This window comes from Natator depressus, chromosome 7, assembly GCF_965152275.1.
Source record: "Natator depressus isolate rNatDep1 chromosome 7, rNatDep2.hap1, whole genome shotgun sequence".
NCBI lineage: Eukaryota > Metazoa > Chordata > Testudines > Cheloniidae > Natator > Natator depressus.
This window is the reverse complement of record NC_134240.1, coordinates 94,567,879-94,586,095: the sequence shown is the minus strand read 5'-3', so window position 1 is coordinate 94,586,095 and position 18,217 is coordinate 94,567,879. Positions and strand designations below refer to the sequence as shown.

At 43.3% G+C, this 18,217-nt stretch overlaps 2 protein-coding genes across 2 annotated transcripts; one reads left to right on the top strand and one right to left on the bottom strand.

Moving 5' to 3' along the window:
- Nucleotides 1-2,046: 2,046 nt before the first annotated feature.
- LOC141991671 (homeobox protein vent1-like) lies at nt 2,047-4,092 on the top strand. Its single transcript, XM_074960007.1, has 3 exons — nt 2,047-2,302; nt 2,541-2,773; nt 3,733-4,092. The coding sequence occupies exons 1-3, from the start codon at nt 2,047-2,049 to the stop codon at nt 4,090-4,092; spliced, it is 849 nt and encodes a 282-aa protein (XP_074816108.1).
- A 5,345-nt stretch (nt 4,093-9,437) lies between these two features.
- LOC141991670 (uncharacterized) lies at nt 9,438-13,415 on the bottom strand. Its single transcript, XM_074960006.1, has 3 exons — nt 13,118-13,415; nt 12,362-12,603; nt 9,438-9,809 (listed from the first exon to the last, which is right to left on the bottom strand). Exons 1-3 carry the CDS (start codon nt 13,413-13,415, stop codon nt 9,438-9,440), a joined length of 912 nt encoding a protein of 303 aa, XP_074816107.1.
- Between the last annotated feature and the right edge of the window lie 4,802 nt (nt 13,416-18,217).

Below are 18,217 nucleotides of genomic sequence, written 5' to 3'. Positions count from 1 at the left end.
CTCCTCCTTGGGTGTAATGGGCCACCCTGCCACTTCAGTCTAATCTCCGCGCTTTGGGAGGATTAAGAAAGATTCTTCCACTCTTACTGTAAAGTTGTGTGCTTTAATGGCCCCCTGCATTTATAGTTAGTATAACTGTGATACAGATCAGTCCAAGTTTATAATATGCTGTAGCTCCCTGTGTTAAGACATCAGTAGCAGATGATTAGGGCGGAATTGGAAACCAGCCTCACTCACATACCATTGCATTTTCAGTGAAACTTGCCTTTGGGAAAAGAAGGGGGGATTTATGATCAATAATCTAGTTATAGGAAGAAGAAACAAACCCGCTGCTCGTCAGATCAGAGTTTATTGAGTCAAATCCTTCAGTTCTGGTGGGCTTCATCGGGGGCTCAGTGAGTTCACTGGAAGTTTAGCCCCTGTAAGAACAGGGCCCTGGTATCAGGATTCAGGGTTAGAGAGGGAATATCTTCTGTTTGCTCTCCCAATTAGGAACAATCTGAATATATGGTGTCCCGGTGTCTTTTATAGCCGATTCATTTGTGCTTGCTGCATGTTTTTCCACTGGCTTATCTAGACGCAGAAAATGCTCAGTGACAGGTTTTCTAATACCGTTTATGATGCTTACAGTGATTAACCCCCTGGGCGGTTCTTAGCATTCTCTGCCCCTTGCATCACAGAGGCGAAGTCATGCTTTATAAATAACGTGTAAATTGGGGTGGTTTGAAGTTGATGAGGTCCTGTATCGCTTTGATCGCTAAACTTCCAGGCGTTGGTGAAAGATTGGCTACATTTCTGGCTAGACAATTGGCGCCAAATTCAAGCTGAGAGGAGTGCAGGGTTCAATTTGTACCCGTTAAACCAGAAACACAGCAATAATACAGCCCGGAGCTGGGAAATCGAGCCAACCCAGACTTTTGACGTCTCCCTACGACCTTTACAATGGACTTGGATTTCTTCCTCTCATTAGTTTGCAGCAGAAGGGATGCGGGTATTGATAGGGAACGTAGAAGGGATTCTGATAGGAAATCGATCATGACATTTATTGACCACGTAGTAACGTTTTGTGTTACATGATTGCTAGACTACCCCTTATTCTCCCCTTAAGCAGGAGTCCCCCTACAGCTTTTGCCGACCCGAAAAATAGTTTGCAGTGTTGTAGCTTGTTGGGCTCAGGATATTGGGCAGACAAGGTGGGTGAGGTCATATCTTTTATTGGGCCAGCTAGAGAAATTGGTCCGATAGAAGATATGACCTCATCCACCTTGCCTCTGAAATATATACTGCCAGTCTAACGAGGACTTGTCAAAGGATTACCTACCTGGTAGCTTCATTTAGATCTGCATTTTGAAAGGCAGGGATTGGTGTAAAATCTCTGTTCTAACAGAGTTCTGGGTTGTGTTAATGGGTGATAAATGTTCTCAGACATAGAACCGGAACCTTGCATGATAAAGATACAAAACCGCTGCTCCATTCACGCCCCTGCCCTAAGGAGCTCCCTGATTATGGCTGTAATGAGATGCGGTTGCTAATGCTTGGAGATCTATGCAATTTAAAATATGTCGTATGTGCCTTTTGTGTTAGTCCATCGATGTTTGGAAGGGACATGATTGAACCCCATTGTTCTGCCATTAGCTGGAGTGTAACTGTCTTTAAACGCCCTTTTGCTGGTCTTTTGTTCGGTGCGGCTGGAATTGTCCATGCCGCCACTCCCCCCTCCAGGGGAGAATCAGGAGGGGCCCAGAGCAGGTTTGCATTTCAAGGGGGGCAGAAACAATCCTGCAGACTCTCTGGAGCCAGGGGCTGCAGACATTTGCCAGACGTGTGAACTCTACTCCTAACTGACAGCTGTTATCTCTTTTCTCTCCGTACTTTGATGTGGATTCACACTTGCAAACGAGCCCGCGGGGGAGGGCCCCCCTATAAATAAGTGGAGGCCCCCCCACCCACCCGCTTGCCCTCCCCTCCAGCCGAGCAGCGCTAGCTAGGCCGAGGGAGCTGCAGGCAGCTCCTTCCTGAGCCCAGCTCCTTCAGCCGCCGCTCGCCATGGGCGAGGCCGCCTGCTTCGTGGGCTCCCCGGCCCAGCCTGACAGCGAGGAGCAAAGGCCAGCGGGCAGGCCTCACATCTGCTGCGTGCCTCCTCCGCGGGCCCCCACCTCCTTCAGCAGGAGTCCCCGCCTGGCCAAAGCAAAGCCCAAAGAGGGAGCCTCGGCCGGGGGCCAACTCCAGCCCAGGAGCTCGTGCCGAGAGGAGCTGGAAGACACCAAGCCCCAGGAGTTGCCCAGTGGCCGAGCAAGTCCCGGTAAGTCCGAGGCAAGCTCAGGGGGAGGTGGTGGCTGGTGCTGGAGGGGGAACTAGGGTCCTGATCCGGCCGAGAGGAAGAGCCTCCAGCTGGTCTGGGGGGGAGGGGGGGAGGAAGGGCAGTTGCCCAGCTGCCCTGGCTGGGGGAGCAGGGGAGTAGCTCGCAAGCCAAGGGGCCCGATCAGGCTGCTTTGCCCCCGCTGGGCACCGGAGCCCTAACCTACTCTCCGCCTTCGCAGTTCCCGAGGGCGGCTGGGTGAGCGCCGACGAGTCCTCCGGGTACGAGAGCGAAAGCGCCGCCTCCTGCATCCCCTCGCCGCCGGGGAAGGACGAGCCCCAGCAGCGCAGGGCGCGAACCGCCTTCACCCCGGAGCAGGTCGGCAAGCTGGAGAAAACCTTCAAGCGGCAGAAGTACGTGGGGGCGGCGGAGAGGAAGAAGCTGGCGGCCGCTCTTCAGCTGTCCGAGATTCAGGTCAGTGCCCAACCCCAGTCGCCGCGGCACAGAGACAGCCGGTCAGAGCCACAAGCGCCGGGCTGGGGAGCTTTGGGCCGCTTGCTGTTCTTGGTCTCTCTGCAGGGCGAGTTCAGAGACGCTGAGCCCCTCCAGCTGCCCCTTGGCTTCAGTCAGGTCCCGCGGTGCCTCAGTTTCCCCACCTCACTTGAGCAGAGAGAGCACTGATTCATACTTGTCCAGGCTCTCCATATGTAAAACCGCGCGGGTGCTTAGCATAAAGATAACTGGTTATGATTTCTTGTTGATGGGGACTGGTATTCAAATTGTCACGGCCTTGTTTACAGACACGGCCTATAAACGCAGGGCACGGCATGTTGTCCATTAAAGAAAGTGCAGGATTTACTAGAAGTCTAATTCCACGTTTTCATGCGTCCGAAGAGTATCTTTAAACTCTCTTAAACATTTGTACTTAATCTTTTTTAAAACTTAGAAATACAACCGGGATCTGATGATGATAAATGTTCTTTTATTTGATATTCACGTGGACAGAAAACTTAGTTACTAAATAAGGCTCCGATTCTGCAAGCACTTGCTTATGCACTGTTTAACAGCTTGAGTAGAATCAGTCAAGGGCTGTTCACAATTAATGGATTTTAAGATTTGGGTCCCTAACATGCTCCCGTTGGGGTCAGTGACTTCCCATTGACTGAAATGGAAGCTGGATGAAGCCCCTGATTAGGTCTTTGCAGTAGCTATCTCTGGCAATTGCACACAGTAAATAATAAATTATGAGATTACACAATATGGAAATTTTTCTGCTGATCAGATCAATGCTTTAATTCAAGTTATTTTAACTCAGTCTACACTGTGGATCACAAGTGAGTTCAGTCACAGATGCTCTGAATACATGATAGTTTATAAATTATTCTGTTAGGACCCTGATTTCTTTAACATTACTTTTTTTCCTCTCCCCCCAGGTCAAAACCTGGTTCCAGAACCGCAGGATGAAACTTAAGAGGCAAATACAAGACCACCATCATAGCCTCGTATCTTCAGATCCCTTCTATGGCTATAAGCAAGGGACCCCACCAAATATGTTACAGGATTATTCCCACTATCCTAATCCACAACAACAAAGACTGCTGCCTTTTGCTCCTAATTCTGCTTTACAGTTCAACTCTTCCTTTCAAATATATGACTCCCAAAACCCATCATACACCCTTAGGGCACATGATTTCCCTTTTTTCCACCAACACTTTCTACCACAATTCTCTGTCCATCCAGTTATACAGAACAAAATGGACAACAAGCAATTTAATCCTCTTCAAACATTATAACCAAAGCAAAGTGGAAGATATGAGAAAGGTATAATATAATACACTATATATGGTTCACTTGTACATAAAATGTCTGTAGAAGTGTGTTTTTAATATAAAGTTTAAATATATTCATTCCTAAATTAAGTATAATTGTATTTAATTGAGATTGAATGCTGTTAGAGGCACTCTAGTCCTAATTCTTGGGTTTATACCCATCCTATGTAATTTGAAGGTTACTGACCTGAAGGATTCTGATAGACTATGCTATCTTCCTTTAGTGTGTGGATGCTTAAAAGGATCATTTGCTATAAATTCCATATTGACAATTAATGTGTCCACAGGAGGAGAATTCCACTGGAACTACTGCTGGCACTGGTGAGAACCCTAATGTAGATGTGCTGAAAACAAATTGTGTACAGGTTTGGCCACACAGCCTTACCTACACTAGGATTCACACCATGCAGGCAAGGCTATGAGATAAAATTCATTGTTTTAGAGAGGCAAAACCAACCGCTGGAGTCCCATACTTGAAAATATTATGCAAACATTTAGCTTATAGCAAAAATCTTATCAACTGTGAAGAAACTATCAATCTGGAGGCTTTGTTATAGTAATGTTGTTCATCTAATAGTTTTTTCTGTGCATATGCAACCCAGAAACCAGATACAATTAGGGTTCAGGTTTGCTAATTGTTGGTAGTAACACTCTGCTTATAGTCAGAAAGCTGGCAATGAATCAATGGCTTCTGATGAGATTATACACATAGAAATACCATTTCAGATTTCTATATTGTATAACAAGAACACCCAGTTAGGATTATGTGGCACATTGGAACTAAAAGTTTACGGATTGTCTTGTCATCCTTTTCTGCTCCTGAGTTGGCAGTTATGCAATTTGTGACTTTGACCAAGTCCACTTTTCCTATTCTCATCCAAGTGTTAACTGGCCTGTTTTTACAGCCAGTGAAAATTAAAACTTTTACGCTACTTAAAAGAGTATAATGTACTATCTTGTGACCTCAGTACTGCATAGTGTTTCTATAATAGGATTCTGTGTAAATTATTGGGGGGGGGGGGGTATGTACAGGAGGGAGCAAAGTGCTAGTCAGTGAATTGTTTTGTGAGCATAAATTACTGCTTTACACTTCCATTGCATCTTCCATCCAAGAACCTCAAAATGTTTTACAAAGGTAGAACATAGAATAGTTGCACTGATTTATATTGATTTAACTCCATTGGTAATTTACTGAATCAAACTTACATTGCTATAAACTTCTAAATGAGTGCGCATGCACAGGCTTTATCAGTTTAAATCAATTACAAAACTTACAGTGGAAATGGTACAACTTTTGTGTGCAGACAAGCTAGTGAAATAGGTATTACTATTTCTCCTATGGGGAAAACTGAGGTATAGATGCTGGGATTTGCTTCCAACTGACTTCAGTGGAAACTGCTGGGTACTTAGGCTAATTTTCAAGAGTGCTATTTAGGAACGTAACATATTCTTGAAAATCTTTGCCTTAAAGTATGAATGAAATCCCTCTTTAAATGGAATTTAATTTACAAATTTGGCACAAGGACTTGACAGAGGACTATTGAATGCTCCATGTAACTTTTTAGTAAAGCAATAATTTTTTGCAGAAGAAACACTTAAAAATTGCTCCCCTTTAAAAATGTTGCTCTCGATTTCTTCACTTTTTTTAGTTCCTTTAATAGCTGTACTCATTTCCTCCTCCTTCCTGAAATAACATTCTGGACTGACTAATCTTGCTTGTATGGAGGAAACTGGAGACAAGAGCCCCCTGCTTCTGTGCTAAGGCATCAGTAGAGCCACAATGAGTATGTCTTTGCCTCTAGCATGAAATAGTTTGAAATATTACAGGCCTGAGGAGATTAGTCTAATTCTGGCTGTTGGGCTTGATGTGGAGGTGGCTGGGTTGTGTTTAGTGACCTGTAATAGACAGGAGGGCAATCTGGTGGTCCCTCCAGCCCTTAAACTCTGTGACTACAATGAGAAAAGGGTGTAGCACAACTGGAAAGCCTTGTTAAGGTACAGGCTACAATCATTGAAACTGCATTGGTTAGGCATGTTAGACTCTCCTGCCTCCATGCTTTACTGCATTTAGTTAACATGGCTTTAGATGTTCGATCTTAATAGGGCTTTTCAATTGTTTGAACTAACTTTGGTTAGAAAACTGGCCCTTTATTGATTGGGGGGGGGGGAACGTGTATTTTTAATCCAGTTAAATACAATTGAAAAAGCCCATCGAAGCATGTCCATATACAGCTGCCAAAGTTTGTATATTGCACACATGAATCGGTGGTGCTGGAACTAGGGGTGCTGCTGCATCCCCTTGATTAAAGTAGTAAAAACAGACACCAAATATATATATGGTTTCCATCATCGGCACCTCACTATAAAAATTGTTCCAGAACCCCTGACATGCATACTTGTCTGCTTGTGTGGATGCAAAGCACAGTGCAATGGGTAGGAAGCCCAGTGTGCCACAAGCTCCTCTGTCCAGTGTTAGGTTGATCTAACTTTGTAGTGTAGATTGGGCCATAATAGGGCTTTTTATTTGTGCTTAACATGATTGAAAAACACCCTTTTGACCCTTGAGATGAGACCTCGGCGTTGCTGCTTTAGCTCTCCAGCCACATCGTATCTGTATCAATGGCTACCGCCAAACATTGCTGCAGGTAGATAGATATAGGAAAGAAACATTCAATTTCTTGTGCTGATGCCTCAGCATAGAGGCATTAAGTTCACCCCAAACCAACCCTTTTCTCTCCCTCCACTTCACTGAAATAAAGACTGCATTTGTTTGTGTGCGTCAGTGCAAGCATGTGCTTTCGAAGAGGAAAATCATGATTCTATGATATGATAAATAATGAATTTTTCCATTTGCTGCTGATTCAAAAAAATGGGGAGGGGGTTTATAAGCGGAGGAATTAGTTGTGGGTTGACCCAGAATAAAAACTCTTCAAAATTCTTGATGAATCAAAGTATATTTTTGTTTTGGTGTGTTTGTTTTTAAATAAAAAAAATCATTTTGGGTCAAACAAAACACTTAGTTTGAGCTGAAATAATTTTTTAATGTTTTGAAGTTTACTTCAATTTTAGTCTTTTTGAGCCAGAAAAACATTTAATTTCAAAAATGTTGAAGCCTTGAGGCTTTTTGATCATGTTAATATAATAATTCAGGCAAACTGGCATGAATTCACAAAACATGCGTTTCTGAATTTGCACTTTTTGCCAGAAACAAAAAGCTGGGGCAGGGAAGATAGAAACTTTTTGCCTACTTCTTGTCACAGCTCTGTTAGTGTATGCAGTTGAGCAACCTTAACCAATAACAGTAAATAGTTGTTTGTACTGTTCCCATAGGCAAAACAAAGGAAAGGAGTGTTGTGAGCCATAGGTGACCTCTAACGTCAGAATGCTGGTACTTCACAGTCATGACCCTGGATGAAAGAGTTGCACTTCCGTAGCTTCTCTAGGCTAAGGGTATTCATGCAGTAGAGAATCCTTTCATCTCACACAAGCTCCTTATGTGCTACTTTCCCATCCATTTCAGGGACTTTCTGTAAGCCTTCCTCACCCCTTGCTCATGGCAGGTTCTGCATGTTTGCCATGGTCCCCTCCACCACATGCTAGAGACCGGTCCATGTTTCTCCTCCAGTCTGAGTCCTTCCTTACCCACCAGCCCAGTTTTTTTCCATACAGGGGTCCCTGCTTCCCTCACCACTCCCACTTTCTCCTCCCTCCATTACCTTCTTTGCCCCCTACCCATCCATTTTCCGTCTCCAGTTCCCACTACTTACCTGCAAATTAGCTTTCTTGCCCCTCTTCCCAACCCCACCACCCTTCCTTGTAAGTCTCATTTCAGTACCCAGGCAGGGAGTGAAGCAGCTGTCACTGGTTTGAGCAGGAAGCAAGAGGGCTATTAAGCTCTTTTGCCTGCATCACCAGCTTGTTTTTGTTAGTCAGGTTTTTCTGGTGTTCTATTTTGCACCACAATCAATAGTTCTGGGCTTCCCAGACCATTCCTTGAAGTTGATCACATAGAGCCTTCCAGAGTTAACATATTACAAAACAACTGCCATGAAGTTGAGAGTAATAAAACAAGTCACCTTTTATTTTAAACACTCATGCTGAGTCAGTTTATATTCTATTATGTATACACAGATACAATTTGTGAGTAACATCCTGAAGTTAACTGGCCTTGAATGACACTTGTAAATGACTAGCTATTTGTGGAATTTGAATATTAAAATTAATGTAAAATGTAAATTTTGCAATGCTCAAAAAATCTTAAATTCACAAGGCACCAAGCAATTATCTGTGATTACACTGCAGAACACATCCTGCAGTCCTTATTTAGGAAAGAATCCCTGAAATAGGAGTTTTGAGTAAAAGATTTGGTTCCATGAAATATACGGAAACAAGTATTAATTACGAGAGACATTCTGGCTTGCTAGTGGTAGCTATTTCATAGAAAATGGATGTTAGTTCTGACAGTTTAGTTTTCCAAGAAAATATTTAATTACAAGGTGCCTCTACTCACAAATGAACTTATGAAAGCCACAATAGTCCTCCCTAGTCCCATATAGTTGTTTGAACTTCTGTGTTTGCCACTCACAAGCACACACCCTGTTTCAGTCAATTGTTCCCATTACTGTAATTATTACAAGAGTTTCCTTAGAGGTAGTTTGACAATGTTTTTAAAGGGACATTGTCAAGTGTTAATATTTTGACTAGTGAATTCTGGTAAAGTACTAGTCTTAGAAATTAAAAACACCCTAATGTCCCCCCATGCACTTGTTAAACAATTCCACCACCATCCCTGCCACACTCTTATGAACTACATGAGCTATTATAATAGATTAATATTTCTGCAACTAGGATTCAGTAGGCAACAGTTGGTTGAGTGATGCTGTTTCTGCTGAGACAGTTATAACTTTTGATAAAGTGTTGGGTTATTACAAATTAATAATCAGAGCAAAATCACTCCTATATTCCCACAACATTATTCCCAGAGTTGGTTGAGACTTACAGTTTTCATTGAAGTTTTAATGGCAACATGTGTGGGGTTGGGGGAAGAGAGCAGAATTTTTGCAGTATCAACACCTTGCTCTACCATTTGTCAGCCTATTCTAATTACCATTTTGAACCTGTACTTGACGGTGTCCCTTTAAAAACACTGCTTTAAAAACAAAATAACCAAAAAATTAAGTTTTGAAATATTGAACTAATATTTAATGACTATAATAAAAATAAGTTAAATTAAATAAGTACTCTTCATGATTTCAGGTAGTTCATTTTTAAAAAGTTCATTTCGCAGCTCAGAGCACTTTTATTCATGTTTAAGAGGGAGGAAGATATGGTTGGAATCTCAGTCTATTATGATCCTGGGTTAGAGAGACCGTTGGAATTGTAGACTGATAAGAAAATCCTGGAGCAGCAGCCACCAGCAGGGCTGGGGCTGGCACAACTGCCTGAAGAGATTGAGCTGGAGCAGGAGGCAGGAGCAGGGCTGGGCTTGGCATAGCTGGGTGAAGGGAACAGGTCACAGCAGCAGCAGAGGAGACGTTGAACTCCATCCCAGGGGGATAACTGGGTGTCTGGATCTCTGGGTAAGGATAAGGTAGAAGTAAGCCTGAAAAGAGAGCTTCAATCCTGGCATCTTGGGTCTGTCGCTTGAACTTCATACGACGGTTCTGGAACCAGGTTTTTATCTGAAAAATAAAAATCCAAGAGACTATTGCTAATTTATTTTGCCAAATAAAGATGTGCAATGGTTCTTGAAGTTTTAGAAATGCATTAACTGTTGACGATCACTGGCCAAATTCTGCTGTTACAACTATGTGAAGCTGGAGCAATTTCCCTGACTTCAGTAAGACTCACACACAACAGTAAAAGTTCTCCAAGGATGCAGTTTCATAGCCAATGTCCACAAGGGAGTGATGTGGCCAGAGCATCATGTCAGATCACCTTTGACTGCCCTAACTCAATGGAGCAGGTAACCATTTTTCATGAATGAACTGGAGGTGGCCTTTCAGTATGAGATCAAGAGAGACTCAGACCCAGACCTTCAGGATTGTAGCTGAGTGCCTTAACCACTCAGCCACTGCACCTCCTTCATACTACAGTACTGGAGTCCATATAAGTACCAAGAGAGAGAACTGCAGAATTTGGCCCCTATTTTTCAGCAAACTTAATTCAGATTTATGGAAAGAAACCAGTTTACTTCAGAGGAAACACCCTGAGAATATTAAATTGTGCAATCTTTGTTAGCCTGGAAATTCAATTAAGGTTCCACTGTAAAAAAACAACCACAATTAGATAGTATGGCAGTGTGCAGGAAGCTTACCCAAACATTAACTCTATTCCATGCTACCCTCTTTCCCTCCCAATGTTTCTGCTATCACATTTCCTAAATTGATCTTTTGTTCCCTCACCACACTATGCTTTTACCATTAAGAGATTTTGCGTTGCAGGAGGTTTGCATTTGTAGATAGGGTAACTGTGTCCAGCAGCACTTGCATTTGGCAGCATATCTTTGGTGATTAATATATAAATGTTTTTCTCCAGCCTCTTGAATAATGAAGTGGCCAAATATTTTTAATAGACTGTATGTAATCCTACATAAAGTCATTAGTTATGTGAATTTGCAAACCCAGGTGGACCTTTGTTTCAATAAGACTTTAGTGTGCATTAATTTTAAAATTCAAACTAAAGCTCCTGCATATATTTAAGCATAGGCTCAACTTTAAGCACAACTACTCCTGCTGACTTACCTGGGCCTAGATTGTCTAGTAAAATGCGTGTTGGGAGTGTCTGATCATATAAGCATGCAATGTTATTTGCATGTAGGTTATTTGCTGTTCATATTGGGCCAGAGTAGATACAATAAAATGGATTTTAGAGGAGTTGTATCCACTGAAAGCCAGGAATAAATCTGGCTCATTGTTTGTGTTGTCAAATTGATGTAAGAGAACATGGGGTGACTTTCGATATGCATTTCTGTGGTATAAAAAGTGGAATTTTAGCTATGGTATTTCCAGCTTCTCCAGTGTAATGTGTTTAATTTTCATTGTCTCTTATTGGGGGAGGGGGGAAATTATCTGGTTTTAAGGGTTATTTTTCACTGTGGAGATATGGGGTTCACCCCTATCTCCCATTTAACAAAGTTTGTATCTGAAAATGTGTGTGTGTTTTTTTTTTTTAGACAGTTCAGAATTACTAAGTGTCAGACACTTTAGCACTCTAGTGCAAGCCCAGACCCCTGCTCTGAGATTTTCTGCCCTGGGTTGTTTGTTTGTTTTTGTCATTTAGTCATTCTTGGTAAGTCCTAAACTCTGCTTTATATTGATGTGTTTTAGACACAACAAATCCTGCCTCTTGGCGGCGTTAGACTAGATGCGTCTTGTGGTCCATGCTAACCCTATGGTTCTATCATTCTGTGTGGGGCTCAGAAATTGCAGAGCCTACCACTGTTATGCAGAGACTCCTAGCTTGCAAGCATGGACTTTCTCTGCATTCCCTTCTCCTTCCTGCCTGCTGCTCAGCCCCCCTCCTGACTCCCTTTCCCTTTCCTACAGAGGAGCTGCCCACTGGTTCCCCATGTGATTTCTTGGCTGTTGCTTTCTCTGTTGTGGCCACCTCATGACCGTAGATGGCCCATGGGCATTGCTGATCTCTAGTCATTATAGATCCTTTAAATCTGAACACATAACTAGGACTTGAAACGATCAAATTGTGCCCAATAGCTAGCCTGTATAAGTATGTATTCCTGTCATGAGTACTCGTCCTCTGTCCCATTCACTTTTTGTAACGCCCATTTGTAACATCTTGTCAAATTAGATTCTGATCTTTTCGGGACAACCTATCCGCTTGTGCGGTGACTAGGGAATTAATAATAGCAATGTTCTGGAGCAAGCATTGACACTATGAGGACTCCATATTACACAAGTGGCGCTGTATAGGAGACACCTAATCCCGGACAGGATCAGGCGCGTTGAATTAAGCTGGGGGAAGGCGGAGGATAGAATCAATGTAGGGCTAGTACCGGCCTTAGCTAAGGCTAGTGGAGCTCCAGCCGAGGGACTAGAAAAGGGTTTACAGAAGATCCGAGCCCATGACTCTCTCTCGCACACTCTTGGCCTCTGTCACAATAGGGGGGCGGCTTCGCGTGAATATATTGTCCCCCCCCCCGGGAACAGATGGTCTCCTGAGGTCTAAGCCTGAGCGGCTGGGCACCCCCAGTCCCTCCTGGTTTGTCCCTCACCTGGGTCTGGGAGAGCTTCAGCACCTTGGACAGCCGCCGCTTCTCGCTGGCCCCAATGTAGCGCTGCTCGCGGAAGCTCCTCTCCAGCTCCTGCAGCTGCGAGGCCGAGAACTTGGTGCGGGGCCGCCCAGCCTGGGTGCAGCTGGAGCTCTCCGAGCCGCTGCCTTCCCCGCCTGCCTCCGCCTCCTTCGGGCTGGACGCGGCGCTGCTTGGGCCACTTTCCTCCAGCTCCCCCAGGGCAGCTGGAATAACGGGAGCAAGGCGTGAGAAGAGAGATCCCCACGCCCCAGAGCAGCCCCACCCGCAGCCAGGAGGGGGCAGCCTCATGCCCCAGCCGGCCCTGGGCACGTGGCATTATATGCTGAATTCAGCTGGCCAGGGGACACTGACATGGGGCCTCCATGTCCCACCAGGGCCCTTCTCCCCACGCCTGACCTCTATCATGGAGGGCTCCTAGTGGCCTCACCACCCGCAGGCCGGCTCAGCCCAGCCGGTGGGTGGGAAGGCCAGGGCAGCATCTCTCAGCCAGCTCTGGCATAAGCGTCCACATGAACTGGAGTTTAGGGCTCAGCTTCCTAACATGTCTCTGCCCCACTGGGGTCCCCCTAGCCTGCCGCCCTTCCATAGAAAGAGACTGCGATTGTCCCCTAGGCTCGGGGACCCTTTTCTCTCTGGCCGGGACCGACTAGGATCCCTCCCCGATGACTCTTTCTCTTGCCCCACTCCACACGTGGATGGGCAAGGGCTGGCACTCACCTTGGTCTCCCGGACTCCGCCGGGCGCCCTCAGGCGGCCTCTCTCGGCCCCTAGTGCTTGGCCTGGTAAGCGCTGGGTTTCTCTTCTCTTGATCGCCGCTGGCGCGGGCTCTGGCTACATTCTTGGGCAGGGACTGGTCGCCCCGCGGCGGGTGGTGGGTGGAAGACACCCCGTTTGCAGGTTGGGCTTTCTCATGGCTGCTCTGAGCGAGCCACTCCACCGAGAAAGACCCCTTCTCCATCCTCCGTGCCCTTTGCCCCTTAGAGCCCTTCCTCGCCACAGCAGGCCGACTAACCATCCCCCTGGGTCTCCAAATATTTAAAGCTCCTCCGCGACGTGATTTGAAATGGCCCCAAAGCATCAAATGAGGCCGAGAACAAAGGATCCCATTGAGACCCTTTAATCTCCCCTTTCAGGTGATTGTTACATCCGACTAATCTCTGAACACAGTTGTTAACAGAACTCAAGGCTACCTGACCTGGCGCCAAGTTCATCTCGGAATCACCCCCTAATGATACAGCTGGTAATAATTACATCAGGGCCTGCACTTTTGTTTTACTCACTCCAGCTACTGCCGCGTTTGAGCCATTCGAGGATTTTAAATCTTTATCTTCGACCATCAAGAACAAAGATTCAGAACGTGCTGTTTGAAGAAAGCTTCCAAGACGCTGCCCGATGGCTTGCCACGGAGCTGGAAATACCCACACTGTCTGCTCCCGTGCTTGCAAAAGTTATTTTACCAGCAAAGGTAAGGTAATCCTGGAAAGGGTTAGAGCAAAGCAGACGCATGGGCCTGGGCAGTAGGTAAACTTCATCAAGAAATTAAAGTTGAAATATTCTTCCCATTATGTAGACAGGTTGTCGAAGGCTGTTAGGATATACCTGGCCAGAGGGGAATAAAACACAAGTGTTTGTTGTTTGAACTAGGCGGTGTGGGGAACGTAGTTTGATGCAGCTTCCTGTATTCTTACTGATCTTAAAGTGTGGTTAAATATACGGCAAATAAACCTGTCTTACCTACACATTTAAGGCTTGTTCCCGCTTCTAGAGAAATCTATCACTGAAGTCGTGTTGACCTTAGTAGTGCAGAGCAAGTTCCTTCATTAGCAGAAGGTCAGAAACCATATCACGCGTGTTCCTTTGTTTGGCAGCATGATCTAATTCTTTCCATCCTCTCGTCGGCGGACAGCAGAGGCAATTAATTTATTGTGATCTTATTTTAGAATTAAACCGGTCAGTGGGGGAATATGTGTCAGGGCCTTGGGCAGAAAAGAAAGGAAACCCCGAGGAAATAGCTGCTGGTTTCGAATCTAACCGTCAAAGTCTGGAAGAAAAAAAAAATTAAGAGAAAAGAAACAGGGCTGGTGCATTTCAAAGTAAACAGCCCTAATGTTTTTATAAAGTAGATCAAAGACAAGGAGTGTAAACTCTGTTAAAGAGGCAAAGTCTGTTAAGGGATGATTCAGATAAGAGTGAGAAAAGAGCCACTTTTTACAGTCTGAAGTGCGTCTGGGACAGCAGAGTCCTTAGCCTCGGCAAATACTAGCTCACACTTTTACAGGTTGTTTCAGTAAACAGCCGCCAACTGTATGAGTTTATACAGCCCAGAGATAATGAACTAGCTTATGTTCTTCCACTCCTCCAAGCTGATCTGAACATGTTTGAGATATGTTAATTCTTAGACTTCAAAGGATTTTTGTCAGCCTGTTATGAACGGTGCTATATTTGCATTGAGATGGTGAGAGTCCGATAACTCCACCCTCTCAGATGTCTGTTCCCCCCGGCTTTCCGAAATTTCTCAGCAAGGCAATGGCTTTCCCCCCCATATAATATAACGCGCTTCACATGATCTTGTGCTTAATGCATTACAGCCTGACATGAGTCAGCAACTTTGAGACCTCTCTGTGACTACCCACCCTGAATACATTTCACAGTTAAATCTCTAGTTATTTTTCCACGGTTTAGTAATATGGAGAAAACCCCGTCTAATTATCTAATTACTAACTCTGCTTATCTTTCTCATCAGCACTGCGTATTCTGAGGTAATAGACATGCTGCAAAAGAAAACAAAAGATAGGCCTTTTTAAAATGTTGATGCATTTTACAAAAATGTTAATTGAGCAAAATGGCTAGGGACCGTAGTTCCATTTTTGTAGCAGCATATTCCTTTCCTATTGCACTGAAACTGCAGGGTGTGGTGATTTATGGTAATATTCTCTTGGACAGTGCGGACAAGGGTAGGGAAGAGCCATGTTATAACCTTAGAGACTAACACATTTAGTAGAGCATAGGCTTTTTATTATGCTCTGATAAATGTGTTAGTCTCTAAGGTGCCACAAGTCCTCCTGTTCTTTTTGCGGATACAGACTAACAGGGCTGCTACTCTGAAACATGTTATAATAAACTGTTCTACAGAACTAACCATAACCCTCCTCTGTAAATAATCCCTAAGTGGAAAAGGCCTCAAGGTCTATAAACATATATCTATATTAGACATGGTCAGCAGTTTTTTGTGTTTGTTTAATTTTAATTTAAAACAATATTAATTTTAATGAAATTGGTGTAGACAATTATTCCCATTTTTGACACTATCTCTATAGATATGTTTAAAAAGTAAGGAGAAAAAACTGGCTATGACCAAATAGCATGTTTTTATTAGTGACGGGGTGATCTTAATCCTCATGTGATAATATGGAGTAATGGCTATGGGGGAAAGGAGTGATTTGCCCATGAAAGAAATGTTAACAATATATTTTAAAATAACATAGATCCCAACCCTGTAAGCACTTACACTTGCTTAACTTTGCACCTGTGTGTAGTCCCAGTCAACTCAATCCACTACTCAGGTGAATAACTGTTTGCAAGGTTAAGACCTTGTGGCTAATTAATCAGAAAAAAAAAGTTGATGTACAGAGAATGTAAAATAATTTATAAACTGAAGCAAGTTTTTAAAATGTTAGGGCTGGTTAGACAAAATGATATAATCCAATCACAATGCAATCATTTTCTTCATGAAAATCCAACAATTTACTTAGGGTGGGATCCACAAAGGACTCAGGTGCTGCAACTTTTCCTCATAGATGCTCTGGTTGTACTCTGGTAAATTCATTGACTTCAGAATCCTCCCAATTTACACAAGTGTAAGAAAGTCACTTAATTAAAACTGTGCCATTTCTACTGCACTCCTATTTCTAAGCACACATGAACATACACTGCACCATGCCTAGTGCAACTCAAAGCACACATTACTTGTAATGAAATAGAAAATGAAATCTTACCAATACGGTGTACTAATATTATCTTTGTTTTGTTATATGCACACATGCTTGCTGTATAAAGTGCACTACTCTGCTATAACCTTATCAGCTTTTTTTTAAAAAATACTTTTTTATTAGTCTGAATACCCAAAATGAATCTTCCCTTAAGAATTTGGTCTAATATTTCACTTGTTTTGGTTTATATATTTCACAATACAAATGAATCTTGGGGCTTTTTTTGTTCATGTTACAAACTTTGACTCACAGGTGAAATACCATTGTTTCAGGCTGATACTATATGAACTTTATTTCTGGTAAGCAAGTCAAAGGAAGCCATAATAATAACTACCACAAACAAACTGGAAGGCGTGGGCAGGGAAATCAATGGAATTTACTGTGTCTACTGCTTTGGGGTAAATACTCAACAAACCTAGAACAAGGGAGGAAATATACATCAAATGCTTTGTACATTATAAAAAGGCTTTATTTAAAATACAGAACCAAGCTTAAGGCAAAACTCCACATTTTGAAACCAAAACTACTTTGATGAGGTAGCTAATCAGTAAACTGCTAAGATGCTTTAAGTAGACACCTCATGAAAGGAATCCCAGTTGAAGCAGTCATTGCTACTTTGTGTTTTTAACAATTAACAGTTGTCAAGTGTTGTGATGAAACAATGTCTACCTCCAGTATTCAGTATCATCTGTATACTGTATAACAACAAAATTAAAATAGCACAAACTGAGTAAGTGTGTGGAATGTACACTGCTGTCCAGGTGACCTCCCAGAGGCAATGCAACTGAGAGCTCGCTACTGTGATCTAAGGATACCCTTTTATAATGGGGATCTCATTAAGGTGCTTAACAATTTTATTAAGATGATGTTGAAATAAGCAATGAGTTCAAGCATAGAAGTTTCTGGTTGTCAGGGGATAAGGTACAGATTATCAAGGGGTTCAAAATTCGATTTAGGAGCTGGTGGAACAAAGATCACATAATAATCTGCAATCTCCCCGACTGGGGGGAAAGTTTAACCGGTCAGAGTACAGACATCGAGATATGGGGTAAGTTATCCACAAAACGGCTATGTTCAGTATGCTGGGTACAGTAAGTGAATACGGGGGTGGGGATGGGTCTACCCTCATTTGGTGGGGTTTAATGTTCAGTGGGATTCCATTTCTAGTTCATATGGTCCGGTGGGAAGGCATATTGTTCTGCTTCCTTCATGCTATTTCAACTTCTCTTAATGCATGACATATATTCTGATAGTAGTAAGCACTTTGGTTTTGGTCATTGCTTTATTGCATCGTTTGGTACAGTTGCTCTTTGGCATTGCTCCCGTTATGGAATATAGTCAAGATCCCAGCTGAACTATAAATTGTGACTATATTGTAACAGGGTCCTCTGATTTAGATGTATTTGTATCGTAGATGGGCCCTTGCCTTGCAGATCATGAGAATGGCATTATGAAGCCATGTCAGTTTATAGCAAGAATACATTCTACCTTCATAACAATTTTCAAAGGTGGAAATAAATTTAATTTAATTTCACAATTGCAAAATGTGTCCTACAGAAATGAATCAAGGGCCTAATTTTCCATGGCCATCCACCTTGTGTAGTCATTTGGATCACTGTAAAATGCTACTGTGTTGATCTGGTGGTGTTTTACACTACTTTACATTGGTGTAAATGACTACATAGTTGCAAAGCAATAGGGAATCAGGACCAGAGAGGATTTTTAAGTGGTTAAAATAGAGGAGGCTATGTTTGACCCTTTAAAGATGTACTCCTAAGAGGACTGCTAATACCAGCCAGTTTCTGGCCCTGAGTCTTTAAATCTCCTA

What these genes read in the sequence shown, in the direction of transcription:
- LOC141991670 (XM_074960006.1), bottom strand. Translation starts at nt 13,415, where the DNA reads ATGGTTAGTCGGCCTGCTGTGGCGAGGAAGGGCTCTAAGGGGCAAAGG. An exon ending in GCGGAGTCCGGGAGACCAAG is followed by an intron (nt 12,604 to 13,117) that starts GTGAGTGCCAGC and finishes CCGTTATTCCAG; the next exon opens with CTGCCCTGGGGGAGCTGGAG. An exon ending in TGAAGCTCTCCCAGACCCAG is followed by an intron (nt 9,810 to 12,361) that starts GTGAGGGACAAA and finishes TTTATTTTTCAG; the next exon opens with ATAAAAACCTGGTTCCAGAA.
- LOC141991671 (XM_074960007.1), top strand. Translation starts at nt 2,047, where the DNA reads ATGGGCGAGGCCGCCTGCTTCGTGGGCTCCCCGGCCCAGCCTGACAGC. An exon ending in CAGTGGCCGAGCAAGTCCCG is followed by an intron (nt 2,303 to 2,540) that starts GTAAGTCCGAGG and finishes CCGCCTTCGCAG; the next exon opens with TTCCCGAGGGCGGCTGGGTG. An exon ending in TTCAGCTGTCCGAGATTCAG is followed by an intron (nt 2,774 to 3,732) that starts GTCAGTGCCCAA and finishes CTCTCCCCCCAG; the next exon opens with GTCAAAACCTGGTTCCAGAA.